The 16,946-nt window shown below is 44.0% G+C and overlaps 1 protein-coding gene across 3 annotated transcripts in view; it reads left to right on the top strand.

The window, feature by feature from the left end:
• Window positions 1-16,946, top strand: part of TPD52 (tumor protein D52) — a 233,378-nt gene that overhangs the window by 59,437 nt on the left and 156,995 nt on the right. For 2 of the 3 annotated variants that reach the window (XM_058528932.1, XM_058528930.1), the window contains exon 1: window positions 15,033-15,186. The exons of the other annotated variant lie outside the window; for it this stretch is intronic. In XM_058528932.1, coding sequence (XP_058384915.1) covers window positions 15,048-15,186 — 139 coding nt within the window. In that variant the 5' untranslated portion in view covers window positions 15,033-15,047. Of the gene's footprint in view, window positions 1-15,032; window positions 15,187-16,946 lie in introns of those variants that run through there. 3 annotated transcript variants of the gene reach the window in all.

Raw genomic sequence — 16,946 nt, 5'->3', positions numbered from 1 at the left:
AGCTTGTTTCTGTGTCATTCTGTCCCTCTGCAGTAATCGTACCTTGATTTCCAGTTCTCAAATTTGGAGGCCAGATTTCTCCAGAGCATTATCTTTCTAAATCAAATCCTCTTACGGAGAATCTAAATTTGGAATTGCTCTCTGTTTTGATCAACATGTCAGTTAAATGTTTAGAACACGACTTCATGGAGATGCTGGGGCCGTGCCTGCCTTGGTCGAAATCCACAGAAAGGAATGAGAGCTGTCAATTTTAATTGTATCTTTGGGCGGTGATGGGTTTCCCTTCTTGCTAGGCTGTTTTCACTGAATTTTGCCAAGAAAAAAGACTTTAAGGATCAAGAGTAGGCCTTGAACTTGATGTGCTACTTCTGTATTGAATAGAAACCTGTTCCTGTTTAGTTTTAGAAAGGTGTTAGAACACAGGCTGGTTTGTGAGCCACCCCCACCTGTGGTGGAAGATTCTTTGAAGCTAGTAATACTCTTCTGTATATTTGCAACATCTTTAGCTAGGAAGCAGACATTCAAACCAGTATGATTTTTTTTTTTTTTTGAAATACATGGGAGGAATTTAACCAGAGCTGCTCAGGTGATTATCTACTTTGCATTAAAAATGGAGCTTGATCATTAAGTCTTCATTTACTTCATTATGTGCTCTGACCTGCCATGGAAACTGCACAGAAACGTGTTTTCTCTGCTAGTCCTCAGTTTCTTATGAAGCCTCGATAATCACCCAACGAGATGAGTCTCAGTAGTGCCCTGGTGTTTCCCCCCAGGGAGAGTGGCAGAGTAGGTCAAAGGTGTTTGGTACATTATTTTTTAGGGCAGTTGTAAATTTACAGAAATTGAGCGAATAGTACAGAGAGTTCTCATTACGCCCCGCTCCCCAAAGTTGCCCCTATTGTTAACATCTTGCATTAATGTGGTATGTTTGTTACAATTGATGAAGCAATGCCGATACATTATTATTAATTAAAGTCCATAGTTTACATTAGGGTTCAGTCTTTATGTTGCACAGTTCAGTGGGTTTTGACAAATGCATAATGTCGTGTATCCACCGTTACAGTACCGTACAGGATACTTGCACTGCCCTAAAAGCCCTCTGTGCTCTGCCTGTTCATCCCCTTCCCCCTGAGCCGCTGGCAACCACTGGTCTTTTTACTGTCTCCGTAGTTTTGCCTTTTCCAGGCTGTGATACAGTTGCAATCATCCAGTATGTAGCCTTTCCAGACTGAATTCTTTCACCAAGCAGTATGCATTTAAGGTTCCTCCATGTCTTTTCATGGCTTAATAGCTCTCATTTCTTTTTGTTGCTGAATAATATTCCATTGTCGGGATGTACTACAGTTTATCCACTCACTTATTGGTGGACATCTTGGTTGCTTACAGTTTTTGGCAATGATGAATAAAGCCACTATGAACATTCCTTTGCAGGTTTTTGTGTGGATGTAAGTTTTCGACTCATTAGGGTAAACCCCTAGGAGTGCGGTGGCGGGGCCTGAAGTAGGTTGTTGGCCTGGTGATAGGCTCTTGTTCCCCAGCGACTGTCCTCTTGCTGTCAGCAGCCTCTCTACTGTGACAGCCTCACCAGGCTGCTCAGCAGAGCCTTCCTATTCTTCACGGAAACATTGTCTGAACAAATCTGGACCCAAAAGTCTTGATTGTGCCCTCAGGAAAGAGTATTTAGTGTGTAAGAACAAGTATTTCTTAATCATGGTCGTTCTGCTCCCATACCCCTCACCTGTTGCTCCCTTTTGAACTTCTTTGTCTGGTAATTTAAAGTAAAATTTAATTTAAATTTAACAAGTAGTTTACTTTAACAAGTAATTTACTTTATTACTAGAAAGTGTGAATGACTTTCTTAACTCTTATAATTATATGATCATTGTTTATTGTGGTAAAATATATATGTAATACAAAATTTGTGATTTAACCATTTTAAAGTGTACAATTGAGTGGCGTTAATTATATTCACATCATTGTGCAATGATCAACACTGTTTCCAATACTTTTTAATCTAGGGATATGATCATTTTAAAAGAGGAATTTAAAAAATCTATCTGAAACTTGATTTGGCAAAATATTTTGGTCAGGTAAGTCTGCATTTTGCTGCGGTAAAGAACCCAAAATCTCTGTGGCTGTCAATAACAATCTTTGTATCTCCCTCATGTTACATGTATATCATTTTCATTTGGCCAGAACTTAGTCACATGGCCACATCTAGCTGCAAGGGAGGCTGGGAAATGTAGTCTGGCTGTGTGTGTAGGAATAAGAGGAAATCAGTTCGGTGATAAGTTAGCAGTCTTGGCCATATTAAGTAAAATTATCAAATCATACACCTAGTTCTTTATCTTCATCTTTCAGGGACAGCATGACAGTCATCGCATGATTTCGTAGTTTAGGCTACTTTTCAGGAACGCTTTTTTCCGCTCCACGCACCCTTCCCGTTGCATCTTGAATTATCCTGTCCTTTTACCACTGCCAGAGCTTACTGGAGTAAAAACAATTATATGGTGTTTTGATAAATACTTGTTTGATAATGACGTTTTATGAAACTGAGAAAAACCAGTAAGGAGCCTTAATAATAAATATAGTTGTTATGAAGTCAGATATTTTACAGATGTCAGGTCTTCAGTCTTGTGCCAGAAGACGGAGGCTGTCTTGAAGCCTTCCAGCTGTTGGTTTGGTTTCAAGAGAATGGGCTCCTCTTGAGTTTACTTGTAGCATTGGTATTTTCCTCTTGTCTTTAAAATGGAAAGTATGTGAAATGTGTAACTGAAAATGGCATTTCTTAACCAAAGTAGCAGGTTTAGATAGAAATGCTGTACATTTTGGCATGAGACTATTTCTTAATAAAATTTAGGAAGAAATGGGCAGTGTTTGTGCTGTGTATTTTTTTAGTGGTCAGTCCCCTGGATCTACCTAATTAACTTAATGTGCTTAAAAAGCAAGTCAGCTGCCTAAATGTCTGACTTGGTGGCAGAGCATTTTGGACGTGTTTGGTATGCCTCAGCCTGCTGCTGATTGAAACTCATGGTCAGATATTAATTTTAAATGAGTGCCTGCTGTTCTTAAGCAACTCCCCTTCCCTTAAGGAGAAGTGTTTCATGTGAGCCTCTAGTTGCTGAGAAAGCTGTGTAAGCATTGTGGAAGTTTTTCCAAATTAAAATTTGGTCTGCCAGTTCATTTATTCCTTTTCGGGTTCTGACAGTCGGTGGTGTTTATGCAGCCCTACAGAACTCTCTTTAAACTCAGTCAGCAAATTGCAAACATTTCGCTTGGGCAAAACCTCTTTATCTTCCACTAATCTCACCATAGAGACCACTGTGATCTTAAGTACATCATTAATACTCTGGGAGGGATGGCCTGCTGTCATTCCCTTGTTACTGAGCCATTGTTCCAGATTCTGTTTATATTATTGCAATTCCAGACTCTCAGTAATTATCCTATTGGAAAGGCCAGGCAGGTGTACGCCCTGTCCTGACAGCCAATTTTGTCTCCTGTCTGAAGCTGCTTGCTTTGTGAACTGTTAGGATAGCAGGAAATCAGAAGCCAACGCCAAAAAAAGCAAAACCCCTCTGGCTCCCAAACCTGTCCCTTATTTTCAAAAATAGATATTTAGAAAGAGCTAAGGCCGTGTAGAACGACAGGTATTTAGAGTTTGTTCAAGCTTTCGTCCTAAGGCAAACACAGCAGCTGTTATCTAAAGAAGCATCAGTGATCACCCAGAGCTTGTCTAAAAAGCAGACTCTCGGGCCCCACCCCAGACCTGAATCTGTAGTTAAACACGGTCCCCAGGTGCTTTGTGAACATATGAAGTTTGAGAAGTGCTCACTGGTTGGAGGACTTGTGCCTGAGCCTGTAATCATGGAAACCACCAGTTAGTGTGTGAGGAGGCACCATAAGACTTTACTCAGACGCTGTTTATAAAGTGAAACATCTGTATATTGTAGTTAATTATCTAGGTACGTGACACATGTAGAGGTATCCGTGTACGTTTTTTGTTGTGCTCTGAAACCTCTGCAGTCTGAGAGCCATAGTGGCAGGAACACATCCCCAGTGGATAAGAGATGACCTCATTGAAATAGTGAGACCTTTTTGTACATTTTGGAATCTAGTCTCCGACTCCCTTGTGACAGAGAATTCTTGAGATTTCTTAACAGGTTCTTGCTCTCTCAGTTAAAAGCTCAACTGGAAAATATGTTTGGAGATAGGTTGAGGGAGGGAATGAAGTCTCGTTTTCATTATAAGTATAACTCTTACTCTTTAGTATTTCAAAAAATATTTCTTAAAGAAAAAAAAAGGCCCCTGGCCTGTTGATTGAAAGTGAGCTCAATTTCAGTTATTTTCAGAGGGCAGAAAAACACCCCACCTAGAAGGTTAGGAGCGCCTGCCAAGTGGAAATTTCTTTGCAAGTCGATGGGTCAAGTCAGTGTGATACCAGCTCAATAAAAGGTTGACAAAAGGGAAGCCATATTGTCGAAAAGAAACCATATTGTAACTTTGGATGACCTCTGACTAACTCTGGACTTTATGGCCCCTCTCAGCTGCTGTAAGTTGATAACTTTGTTCTTTTGAGTTCCTTAGGAATGTGATGACCCCTGGGCAGAGAGTCTGTGCTGATAGCCATCATCAGTGACAACTGAAAGATCAGGGTATAGGGCATTGCTCAGCCTCTGATTCATATCCAGTAAAACAAAAGACTGCCAGGAACTAAGACCAGATGGATGTCCCCACCCTGGGACCAGATGCCTCCCCAACCTGGAGACCAGCCCTCTATATAACTGGCCTGTAGTCTTTATTCTGTAAGATGGTTCTTTCAGACATGAGTCAGCCATCTTCCCCCTTTGCTAGCAAGCTGTAATAAAAAGTCCTTTCTTTCCTACCACCTTGCCTGTTGAATATTGGCATGTCTCGTGGCAAGCAGAAGACCCGCCTTGGGCGGTAACAAATGGATTTGTACTTGGTAGGAACTCATTTATCACTTAGCGTATGTGCACTTAGGCCTAAATAATTTGAATATGTCTGCTAGTTTATGCATTTTTGTTTTGGAGAGGGGGCTCCAAAGAAGGTGGTTTCTTCTTATTATACCATGCTGCCATAGACTTTTTCCCCTTGGGGTCGAAAATAAAGGGAGAAAGTAATGGCATTCCCATAGGAAGCATTTCCTAAAATTCTGATGTACAATTTTTAACGTGAGGGCTGACGTATTTTTAAAAGAAAGCCAAAATGATTCAGTCTAGGAATTGAAGCCCACTCCTGAGCTGGGGACGCGGTCCCTGAACTGCCTGCTTTGTCCCATCCATCACACACACTCCAGACCAACACAAACCCCACCTTATTTTCACTGACTTCTACCTTCCTCTTCCTTCCAGGGCCTCTACTTCCCTTATCTGTCTCCCACCACTGCTCTGACTATAATTTCTGTGCAAGATCACCAGGACACCAGGTCCCGGGCTTCTTTTTAAGTCTCTGTAGCATTTGGTCGTTTCCGCTCTCTCTCCTCCCATTGTTCCTGTGATATTGGTCACTCAGGGTTTTCTTCCATGCTTTTTGCTTCTTGTGAGCACTTGAGCCAGACTGCCCGGATTTGAACCCACCAAGGTTTCAAAGCTTCACCACCTACTGGCTATGTGCCTGGGGCAGGTTACTTAACTTCTGTGTGCCCGTTTCCTCATCTGTGAAAGGGGTTAGTGCAAGAACCTACCCCATAGGTTGGTGTGAAGCGTATAGAAGAGTGGCTGGCACATAGTCAGGGTTCCTTAGGGATGAGTCATAATTATTGTCCTCCTCCTCATCATCATAGGGCATTTGCTGTCTCTTGACAGGCCCTTTGGCCTGCGTCTACTTGTAGGTATTCACTGCCTTTTTTTCTTCTTTTTTTCATAGAACTTGTCTTCTCTTTGGGCTTTTCCTTGATGGTCTCGGGGTTTCCAACATTGGTATCTTGGCTCTAACCTTTTTCTGAGCCCCAGAGTTTAATTTCTAACTGCTGGCTGGCCATTTACATTTGGAAATCTCCTGAGCACTATAAACCAAATCTGCCAAAATGGGATTCATTCTCTGGTTGTCTAAAGTCTCTCCTCTCCCTCGTTCCTTCACCCCACTTTTGTCACTACCTTAATGCTGTTACCAACTGTCTCAACTCCTGCTGGGGAATCACAGTTATGGTTTGCTCTTTTTAGCCCTGCACCCCAGTCATCCAGTTGCGCTCCTGGATCTGTTGATGCTTCCCCTGTGGTGTCTTGCAATATGTCTTTGCTTTTCTGTTCCCACTGTTGTTCCCTGGAGTGCACTCTTTGTCTTAGTCCACTCAGGCTGCCGTAACAGGATACCACAGACTGGGGGCCTTAAACAACAGAAATGTATTTTCTCACAGTTCTAGGGGCTGGAAGTCCAAGATCAAGGTGCCAGCAGGGTTGGTTTCTGGTGAGGCCTCTCCTCTGGGCTTACAGACGGCTGCCTTCTTGCTGTGTACACGGCCTTTCCCCTGTGCATGTGCTTCCCTGGTGTCTCATCCTCTTCTTATAAAGACACCACTGCTGTTGGATTAGGGCCCCACCTCGTTACCTTATTTAACCTTAATTACCTCCTTAAAGGCCCTATATCCAAAATACAATCACAATGGGGACTAGGGCTTCAACATATGAACTTCGGGAGGGGACACAATTCAGTCTGTTAAACCCCTGGTTCTGCTCATAGTTGCACTGACTTCCCATCTCCCCTCTGTAATCCCACTTTATACGGAGGCCGGAGTGATCTTTCTGAAGCACAGCTCTGAGCATCTGCCTGCCATTGCTGATAACTTGACGTGGCTCCCCATTGCCTAGACGCCGTGTGAGGAGGGTTGCTGCCGTGAGACTTGGGGCTCTGTCCTTCGTTTCTCAGTTCCTCACATTTACTCTTCTGGCAATTGGAGATAACATTACTAACCCTGTATTGCTGTAAGGATGAAATAAATGCTAATGAGTAATGGTAGTATTGTTATAAAAGTCTTCTTGACACTCGCCAGCCTGCCATCCCAGGTACTCCATCACTTTGTTACGCCAGGTGTGGTCCAGCACCAGCAGCCTCCCACTGCCTGGAGCCTGTTAGCGATGCAGACTCTGCACTGTAAGTAGGTCCTCAGGCGATTTATGTGTGACGTCCTGCCTCCTCACCTGGTTCTGAACTGCAGTCCAGCTTTCTCCTGCTGCGGAGAGGACACAGGCCTTGGAGGCAGACCACCTGGTTTCGAATTCCGGCTCCTGCGCCTACTAGCTTTATGTCAGTATGGGTGTTTACAGAAACTGTCTTCGTTTTGTTTCCCATCTGAAAAATGGGGACAGTCATGGTGTGTTGACCTCACAGAGGTTTTGAGGCTTACTTGAGAAAGTATGTAAATAATGGAGCATCTGCCCTTGAGATTTTAAGTTGAATTTCGTATTTAAAACTAAGCACTTTTGGGCCGGCCCCGTGGCTTGGCGGTTAAGTGCGCGCGCTCCGCTGCTGGCGGCCCAGGTTCGGATCCCGGGCGCGCACCGATGCACCGCTTGTCCGGCCATGCTGAGGCCGCGTCCCACATACAGCAACTAGAAGGATGTGCAGCTATGACATGCAACTATCTACTGGGGCTTTGGGGGAAAAATAAATAAATAAAAATTAAAAAACAACAACAACAAAAAAAAACTAAGCACTTTTTTTTGTGCCTGGTTCATGGTACTTTTTTTGTGTTTTTGAGTCAAGGATTACTTATGTGGCACTAGAGGGAAAATGAAGGTGGTGTTCATTAACCCCTCAGCTCCCTGCTCTCTCATCCTGACTGTAGAACAGGGTCCTCCCGGCTTTCCTCAGGGAACATGTGGCCAGCAAAGCATGCGATGGTGAGACTCCTTTTACCGTGGAGGGTCCGCCAGGTGTTCCTTTGGTGGAAGGTGGAGAGAATCCTTTCAGCTCTCAGAAGTGGCCAGGAACCAGGATGGCCTGTGTATCTAATCTGTGACTGTAACTCAGGCCCATTATGCCACCTCCCCCCATATTGCCGTGAAAGAGGGTCTGGTCCTTTCTGCTCCAGCTCCCTCAAGGCTGCTTAATCTGAGAGTTGTTCTCAGACATTTTTACAAAAACCTTTTTCAAATTGACAGAAAGGTTGCAGGAATAAGAATAGTACAAACATCACTTGCATCCTCTACCAGATCATTCACCCGCTGTTAACATTTTAGCCCGTCTGCTCTATCATTCTCGCACACACATAGTATTTAATTTTCTGAGCCATTTAGGAGGAAGTTGTGTACATCATAGCCCTTTGCCCTTAAATCCTTTAGTTTGTATTTCCTAAGAAGAAGGATATTCTCTTATATCCACAATACATTTTTCAACTTAGGTAAATTTGATATTGATACAATATTTTGATCTAATCTGCCATTGTATTTCAGTTTTTTTAAGTGACCCAATAATGTCCTTTATGGAATTTCTTTTTTCTGTTTTGTTCAGGACCCAATCTAGGATTGAGTGTGATCTTTAGTTGTCATGTCTTTTTAGTCACCTTTAATGTGGATCATTTTCACAGCTTTTCTTGACATCAACATTTTTGAAGAATGCAGTTTCCTCTCCGTTTAAAAAAATAGAAGCTTTCTCGTTTTGGATTTGTCTGTTTCCTCGTGATAAGACTCAGGTTCTACCTTCTTAGCTTGAATGCTACGTGGGTATCAGGGTATCACATTTGAAGACACATGTGTGCCTGTCTCTCACTGGGTGATGGCAATTTTGATCATCCAGTAAAGGTGGTGTTTAGTTTCTCCACTGTGTTGTTACTGTATTTTCCCTTCCAACACCTAATTAGTCTATGGGGAGACCGTGTATATTTCCTGCTTCTTATTAAAATTTCTCCCTAAATTTAGCAACCATTGATGATTGTTGCCTGAATCTTTACAGTGATGGTTGCCATGGCATTCTTCTGTAAGTCTTCTTTCTTGCTTTTAGTTTATTTATCTATTTATTATTTGAAGAAGGACCTGGCCACCCACTTCCGAAAAAATTGGCCATGAAAACCTTATGAACAGCAGCAGAGCATTGTTTGATATTGTGCTAGAAGGTGAGAGGATGGCACAAAAAAACTGGGCAGGGTTCTGCTCTGCTGCACACAGGGTTGCTAGGGGTCGGAATCAACTTGAGGGTGCTAACAGAAAAGTTTATTATTTATATGGTGTGTTAGTATGGCTTCTCTAGAGAAATGGACCAATAGGATATATATATCTATATCTGTATCTGTCTATATCTGTGTCTATATCTATATCCTATAAATAAGAGATTTATTATAAGGAATTGGCTCATGTGCTTACTGAGGCTGAGAAGCCCAAACAAAGATCTGCAGTCACAAGCTGGAGACCCAGCAGAGCTGATGGTGGAAGTTCCAGTGCAAGTCTGAAGGCCTGAGAAACAGGAGAGCTGATGGTGTCAATTTCAGTCTGCGTCCAAGTCCAAAGGCAGAAGACCAATGTCCCAGCTCAAAAACAGGCAGAGACAGTAAATTCTCCCTTCTCAGCAGTTTGTTTTATTCAGGCCTTCAACAGATTGGTTGAGGCCCACCCACATTGGAGAGGGCGATCTGCTTGACTCAGTCTGCTGATTCAAATGTTAATCTCATCCACAAACACCCTCACAGACACAACTAGAATAATGTTTAACCAAGTGTCTGGGCATTTCGTGGCCCAGTCAAATTGACACATAAAATTAACCATCACATGTGGACTCTTGGATTCCTGTTTTCAATGATTTCTGGTCCACTGCTGTCCTTAATTATGTTGGTGGCCAAATTGTCCTGTATGTAGCCAATTCATTCTACATTGATTAGAGCCTCTTCCAGCTGGCTGCTGTGTCATTGTGACATGTCCACAGTGTCTGATATCAGTGCCCTGCCTCTTCTGTTGGGTAGTCACATCATCTGTCTGTGTGCCCTTCAAGGCCTCCCCAAGTAGATTTTTCTATGTGTTGTATAGCTTTTACATCAGACTGTTCCTTAAAAATCTTTTAAAATTAGGGAGCACCTACCCAGACATATTTGAGCGATGTGTCAATAAGCAGGTAGAAACTTAATATTCTTTACAGTCATCTTACTTAGTCCGTTTCCATTTGCAATAACATGAGTCATCTAATGGGTTTTTGCTCTGTGGTGTGCACTTTCCTGGCTGGACTCAGTTGACTTCTGAGCTGCCCATGGGCTCCCTCTGCTGGCTCTGTATGCATAAGCACTTTTCCCATGGATTTTGCCTTCTGCCCATTTTCTTTCTTTTGGTTGATCTCTCTTCAGTTATCACGCAGTTATGGATGATACAGTACAAACAGTTTTGGAACCTGCTTCGTTTACTGAATGTATCAAGAATATCCTTCCTGGGGCCGGCCCGGTGGTGTAGTGGTTAAGTTCGTGTGCTCCGCTTTGGCAGCCCAGGGTTTGCAGGTTCGGACCCTGGGCGCGGACTTAATGCGCCGCTTATCAAGCCATGCTGTGGCGGCATCCCACATATGAAGTAGAGGAAGATGGGCACGGATGTTAGCTCAGGGCCAGTCTTCCTCAGCAAAAAGAGGAGGATTGGCAACAGATGTTAGCTCAGGGCTTATCTTCCTCACCAAAAAAAAAAAAAAAAAGAATATTGTTCCCTATAAAATATATACATTTCTACATCGTCATGTTAATGTTTGCATAATTTTCTATTATATGAATGTTCTATTTAGCATTTAAATAATCCACTTTTAGTAGGCATTTGTATCGTTTATTTTCTCCATGGTAGATAGCTCTAAAATGAACATCCTTTCTATGTATACCATTCATATGTGACTAAGTTGAGCTTGATAAACGGGTAGGAATTTGACAGGTAAAAATATAGGGAAAAGAGACTCTAGTTCGAGAAAATTGTCTAGGCCAAGTTTAAGATGTGTTCAAGAAACAGGAAAATCACATTGGCTGAAACTGGTAGGGTGCCAGTGGGAAATGGTTGGAAAGTAGGTATTGTAAGACTTTCTGTTGAAATGATAGAATCCAACTGCGACCATAAGTGAAGCAGAGTAGGAATTTATTTGTTTTTGTTTTTTGGTTTTTTTCCCCTAAAGCCCCAGTAGATAGTTGTATGTCATAGCTGCACATCCTTCTAGTTGCTGCATGTGGGACGCGGCCTCAGCATGGCTGGAGAAGCAGTGTGTCAGTGCACGCCCGGGATCCGAACCTGGGCTGCCAGTAGCGGAGCGCACGCACTTAACGGCTAAGCCACGGGGCCGGCCCCAGGAATTTATTTGTTATTAACTGGGAAGACCAGGGTGGCTGGATGGAGGGGCTCAGGGGCTGCTTCTCCACCCTTACCTGTCTCCATCTCTCCGTCTCTCCCTCCCCAGTCTCAGCTCTGGCTCTCTTGCCTGTTGGCATGGAGAGAGAAGGAGCCCCCGGCCCCTCCAAACTGGCAGCCAACAGCTCAGGTTGCAGAGAGTCACCTTCTCCCATTACTCACCAGGTGAACATCAGGGAAGGCCTGTGGTGTGCTGTTTGGGTCAGATGTCTACCCTTGGGCCAGTGCCTGTGAACAAGAGAACTAGGTGTCTGCATGGGTCAGATCTGAAGCCAGGGAACAGGTGGGAACTGTGGTAGACTCCCCCGGAACTCCATGGAGCAGGTGAACAGGAATTCCTCAAGGAAAAGAGGGTGCTAGATAGGCAACAGCAGACGTCTGCCAGACTCTCTTGGGTGGGTCTCTACCAGAACATTCCAGGTAGGTCCGAAGTAGGGTGTGGCCAATGACAAAGGAAAAGAGGGAAAGGATGAGAAAGGCACACTGTGCGGTTGGAAGAACAGCTCTCGGTGGTCCCTCCTTATAGAGCAGGAATACTTGGAAATAATTCCTCTGAGGTCAGGCCTCAGTGACTCAGGATGGCGCATTTAGAGATAGGAAGCTCATGAGGAGAACTGGTGAATTTGGTCTTGTGCATGTTGATTTTGAAGTACTTTTGGAACACTCGTGTGGAAAGTCTAGCAGGACGGAGCCAAATCCTACCTGGTTTTTCCTTCTTCTGGCCAATAGCCCGCAGCAGGAAATGAAAAGAACTGCCACTGATACAAAGGCTTTCCTCTCTCTTGTCTGACTGTAGCAGGAGACTCTTTCTGAGTCCCCTCTCTTTTAGCCTCTTTCTACCTAGAGTGCATCCTATACACCATTTCTAGAGTCATCTTTATAAAACTTCTCCGGTCTCTACCTGGCTCAAACACCTTCCTGGAGTTTTTTCGCATGTTACATTAAGTATAAAAGTGTCATTCAAGGTCTTTAGTGGTCTGTCCCCAAGCTACATTTCCATTTTTTCTATCTTACAACTCCCTTCTACTTGGTACGTGAATCTTGAGTCAAGTGAATTTTTGCTATTCTGTTAACGTATGCCATGCTTTTCCCACCTGTGGTCTTCTGCTCTCAGTTTTCCCACATGCTAGAATGTCTTGACTAGGATCTGACTGGAGAACTACAGCTGGTTCAGAGAGGCAGGATGTTCCATAACAGTCCCGAGATTGTACCTAACAGGTAGAGTAAAACTTGAAGACATCACTTACATTCTAAATCCTCATATTTGTAAATAAGGCATGTACTGTCTCCATGAGCCATTCTTTGCTTTCTTCATTCCACATTGATTAGAGCCCAAACTTCAGGGTAGCGTCACAAGAGAGAACACAGTGCCTGCCCTGAAGGGGAGGGTGTAGAGGCTCAGAGGGACTGGCAGCGGGCACCAGATTCTGCGTGCTGCTGCTGCGGTCGAGAGCTGGGAGAAGGGTGGGGACAAACTGGGAGTACTTCTGAGAAGGGGTGGCATTTCCGCCTGAGTCTTGAAGGATGAATGACTTGAGCAAACAGAAAAAAGGCAGCATTTCAGGCAGAGGGTGTAGCATGGATGCCAACACCGAAGATCAAGGACTTGGGGGTTTTGGGGCTAGTGAGAAGTGTGGAGGTGGCTGTGGCTTGCGTTGTATGTGTGTCAGTACTAATTATCATCTGTCGTAGTCAGTTCAGGCTACTATAATAAATTGCTGTAGGCTGGGTGGCTTATCGCAACAGACATTTATTTCTCACGGTTCTTGAGGCTGGGAAGTCCAAGATCAAGGTGCCGGTTGATTGATTCCTGGTGAGAGCCCTCTTCCTGGTTGGCAGATGCTGTTGTCTTGTGTCCTCACGTGGTGGTGAGAGAGCTCCAGCTAGTTCTCTTCCTCTTATTACTACGACCCTAATCCCATCATGGGGCCCCACCCTCATGGCCTCATCTGAACCTAATCGCCTCCCAATGGTCCCACCTAATACCGTCACACTGGGCGTTAGGGCTTCAACGTGATTTTTTGAACATTCAGTAACACCTTCTAATACTTGTGGCTCTAGGAGGAAGAAGGAGTATGGAGAAATGTTTTATCTACTAGTTATTTAGTGACCAAATACAGCGAGTATTGAGAGAGCCAGGGACCCCATTAACCACACTCTGATCCAGCGACATAACTAGGTTGTCTCTCCCATCGAGATAAGAGATACCATGGATTTCAAGAAACCAGACAGCTCATTCTTTCCAAGAATAATAATAAAAAAGCCATGTATTCTATTTCTAAATATAGAATGAATAGCATTCATAGTTGTCCAAATTTTGCTGTCTTTCAGGAGAAAAATGGCAGATTGATTTTTTTTTTGTTAAAAATAACCTTTTTAAAAACTTAAATAAGATAAAGACTTACCAACAATAGAGTAGAACATGAGACTGATAGAAAAAAATAGAAAACGAATTGGAAGTTGAGATGAATATAGATTATCTTGGTACACGTGTATTTTATACACTAGACAGATTGTTTGCTAATGCTTAAAATATTTTAGTTTTCGTGTTGGTTTCCAATCCAGGGAGAGTATATTGAGTTCCCTTTTTAGCAGGTAGATTTGAAAAGGTAGGACATGGCCTTTTTTTGTTATGCAGTGACATGGTTGTCCATCTAAGGGAGGGGTCGCTTTTATTTTTAGCTCCTTAATATCAGATGGGCCATGCCTGCAGAAGCAGTAGGAACTGCAGGGGCTGTCACCTGAGCAGAGGCCAGAGTTGGTGTGGGAAGGGTCTGCTTAGGGTCTGGTGTCAAAGGAAATGAATCTGGTGACTTAGAAATTTTGTTTTACAAGCTCCCTGGGGCTCAGCCACTCTGCAGGGCACGCTGTAAAAGGAAAGGCGGTTTCCCTGTGTGTTTGCCTGCCAGATTATGGCGGCACCCGCAGAGGCGTGGCCTTCAACAAAGAAGGCACAGGAACACCTGGGAGGTTTATCTTCAGAGCTGGTTCTTCCCTCCGCAGTACATGTAACTCAAACACCGTCTTTCCAGAAAAGGAAAGGAAAGGGCACGAAAAGAAAGGAAATAAAGAAAGAAAAGTCTGAAATTTTTGTTACACTCAGCCAGACGCTACTTTAGATAAAGTACTAATGGAAATAGAGCTTTCTTTCTGTACCAGGTTATACTTAGACAGCTGATCGGAACCAGAGAACTTGGTTTCAGAACTCTGCTGTAATCCACGGTGGAAAAAGAATCACCCAGATGGCATTTGCTGGAGATTACCGACTGGTAATCCTTCCCTGTCCTAGAAGATTAAGTTGGCCTGGTGTAGTTGTGGTCAGCTGACCAGTTTAAAAAAAAATAAACTGTAGTTTCTTGTGTTTCTGCCAGTGTCTGACGTTTGCTTGCACTGTTTGTCCATCTGGGCAACTTTGCAGAACCTGGCCCTCCTTTGTTGACCAAAGAAAGCTCCTCTCCCCTGCCCAGGTTGGTCCTTGTTTGACCAAAGTTAACAGCAGGTGGTGAACAGGGCCCTTCCTAAGTTGCTCGGGATAAGTCATTGATTAAACAGGCCTGCTGGTTGGAGGATGTGAAGGCTTCAGAAGGAAATGCTGCACCTGGGCCAGGAAGCCAGGCTCTCTGAACCCTGGACTTGATTTCTTCAGTGAGGTTGCGCGGGATATGCTCAGAGCGGCTGCACTCAACTGACAACTATCAGGCGGTTATAAAGCCATGTGTTCTGTGTTTGCCTTGAATGGACTGTAGAGACATGGATTTCTATGAGGACTACGAGTCCCCGTTTGATTTTAATACAGGAGTGAACAAAAACTATCTTTACTTGTCTCCTAGTGGAAACTCGTCTCCACCCGGATCACCCACTCTTCAGAAATTTGGTAACTACTAACTTTCTAAAGTTGCCTTTGCTGTAATAAGACCTGGGCACAACTTGGGGTTTACTTGGCTTTAAAATTATTGGTGTAAAGATGTACTGGGATGTTGCTGTGTTGAAACTAGTTGACAAAGCTGTTACAGATTTCAAGCAGAGAGAGAGATGGCTCATTAAATATTGGGAATACCTATAAAACGGGAACTTAGATTTTAAAGGTAGTACTATTTGTGTGAGCATTCGAGTTCTTCTCATCGCTTTGAGTTCATGGAGCTGATAAATAACAAAAAAGGGGGAATCTGAAGGCCTTTGCTCGGGTCGCCTCTATGTGCTATATGAAGACCCTCCTGATTTTGTCTTTGCTAAAATGAGGCTTAAGCAGCTGAGCACTGACTAAATTGAAGGTGCTGCTAATAGAGGTCCTGGATTTTGTTCTAGAATACTGAGAGCAATGCCTAGGCAAGAGATTTTTAAAAAAGAAAACCTCCAAGTTGCCGTGCCTTTGGAAGCAGTCGTTCCTTCCTATGCGCCAGTGTGAGTTTGTTCTGAAGGCGGGAGTTGCCGTCAGGGAGGGTCCTAGTTTACCAGCACAAGGCAGCACAGAGCGGGAAGCGGCCGCAGCCGTCACCCAGGCCAGCCTCCTCGTTGAGTGGCTAACGCCGGGAGACGGTGAAAGGACCTCCTCTGTAACTTGCCAGAGACGTAGCAGGTTTTCCTAGATGTGAATTTTTTCCTTATTAAAGAAGAATAGGTCCCATTGTGCTCTTTTTAAGCTTAAAAAGTGGGTAATATCAGAACAAATGGTAAAGGAGACAGCATGAAACCTGGTTGTAGGTATTGTAGGTATTTTAGGTTGTATGTGTGTGATGATCGAGTGGCGTGCTGAAGCCACAGCCCTCGAACCACTGGTTGCAGTCGTAACCACCTGTGGGGTGTAGTTCGGATTTCCAGGAAGGGAGAAATGTTGAAAATCACAGGTTAGAGTGGGTCTCTAGAGTTGCGGACTGGTGGGCAGCAGCTGGATGTCTGCTGGGGAGTCGGATTGCCAGGAAGCCCTCTCCTTTGCTGTCCTTCCCTGTCCACCGTGGACCTCTTTAATAAAGTGGACCCTCCCCCAAAAGGATGACATCCTCCACCCTAACTTCTAAATCCTACGCACAGGAGATGCTTCAAGAGCAACACAGCAGGGAAGTTAGAGCTGATGACAAGGTAAAGCTTAAGTGACGAGGGGCCATGGCAGCCGGCTGCAGTTCCGTGACTTCAGGTGGATTTGGTGATCAGTGTGCAAGGGTTCGAGATTTGCCGGAGGATTTAGGCGCTTGTTTTAGTTCTCTGCCACTCTCCTCCAATCTCTGTCTCACCTCCTTTCCCCCTTCCCAGTTGCAGTAATTGCTGCCTTTGGATGTTTTCTGGTAAAACAAAAGCAGTTGGTAGGGTTGGGCATGTCTCTCGGCAAATTTCCAACAATTATCTTCCTGATTCCTAGTAGCAGTCCGTAGGGGTCTGGGCTCATGGGATTAAAAACAAAATTATAAAAAAGCAAGTGAACACCAAAAGCTAGAAACAGACTCATGTACCCACTAGCACTCAGATTTAGTAGTTTGCTTTAACTGAAAAAAAGTAAGGGGAGAGAGCATTAAAACAAACAAACCACCAAAAGTGGTCATCCAGCAAGAACATGGTGATTCTAAAACGACCAGATAAAAGTGGGGATCTAGAACAGTAACCACTGTCTCTGTGCTCTGGACCCCTCAGGGCACAAGAAGC

The sequence above is a fragment of the Diceros bicornis genome, chromosome 33 (genome assembly GCF_020826845.1).
Source record: "Diceros bicornis minor isolate mBicDic1 chromosome 33, mDicBic1.mat.cur, whole genome shotgun sequence".
NCBI classification, from domain to species: Eukaryota; Metazoa; Chordata; class Mammalia; order Perissodactyla; family Rhinocerotidae; genus Diceros; species Diceros bicornis.
The sequence above is the reverse complement of the archived record's forward strand: the minus strand, read 5'-3'. Positions and strand labels throughout refer to the sequence as shown.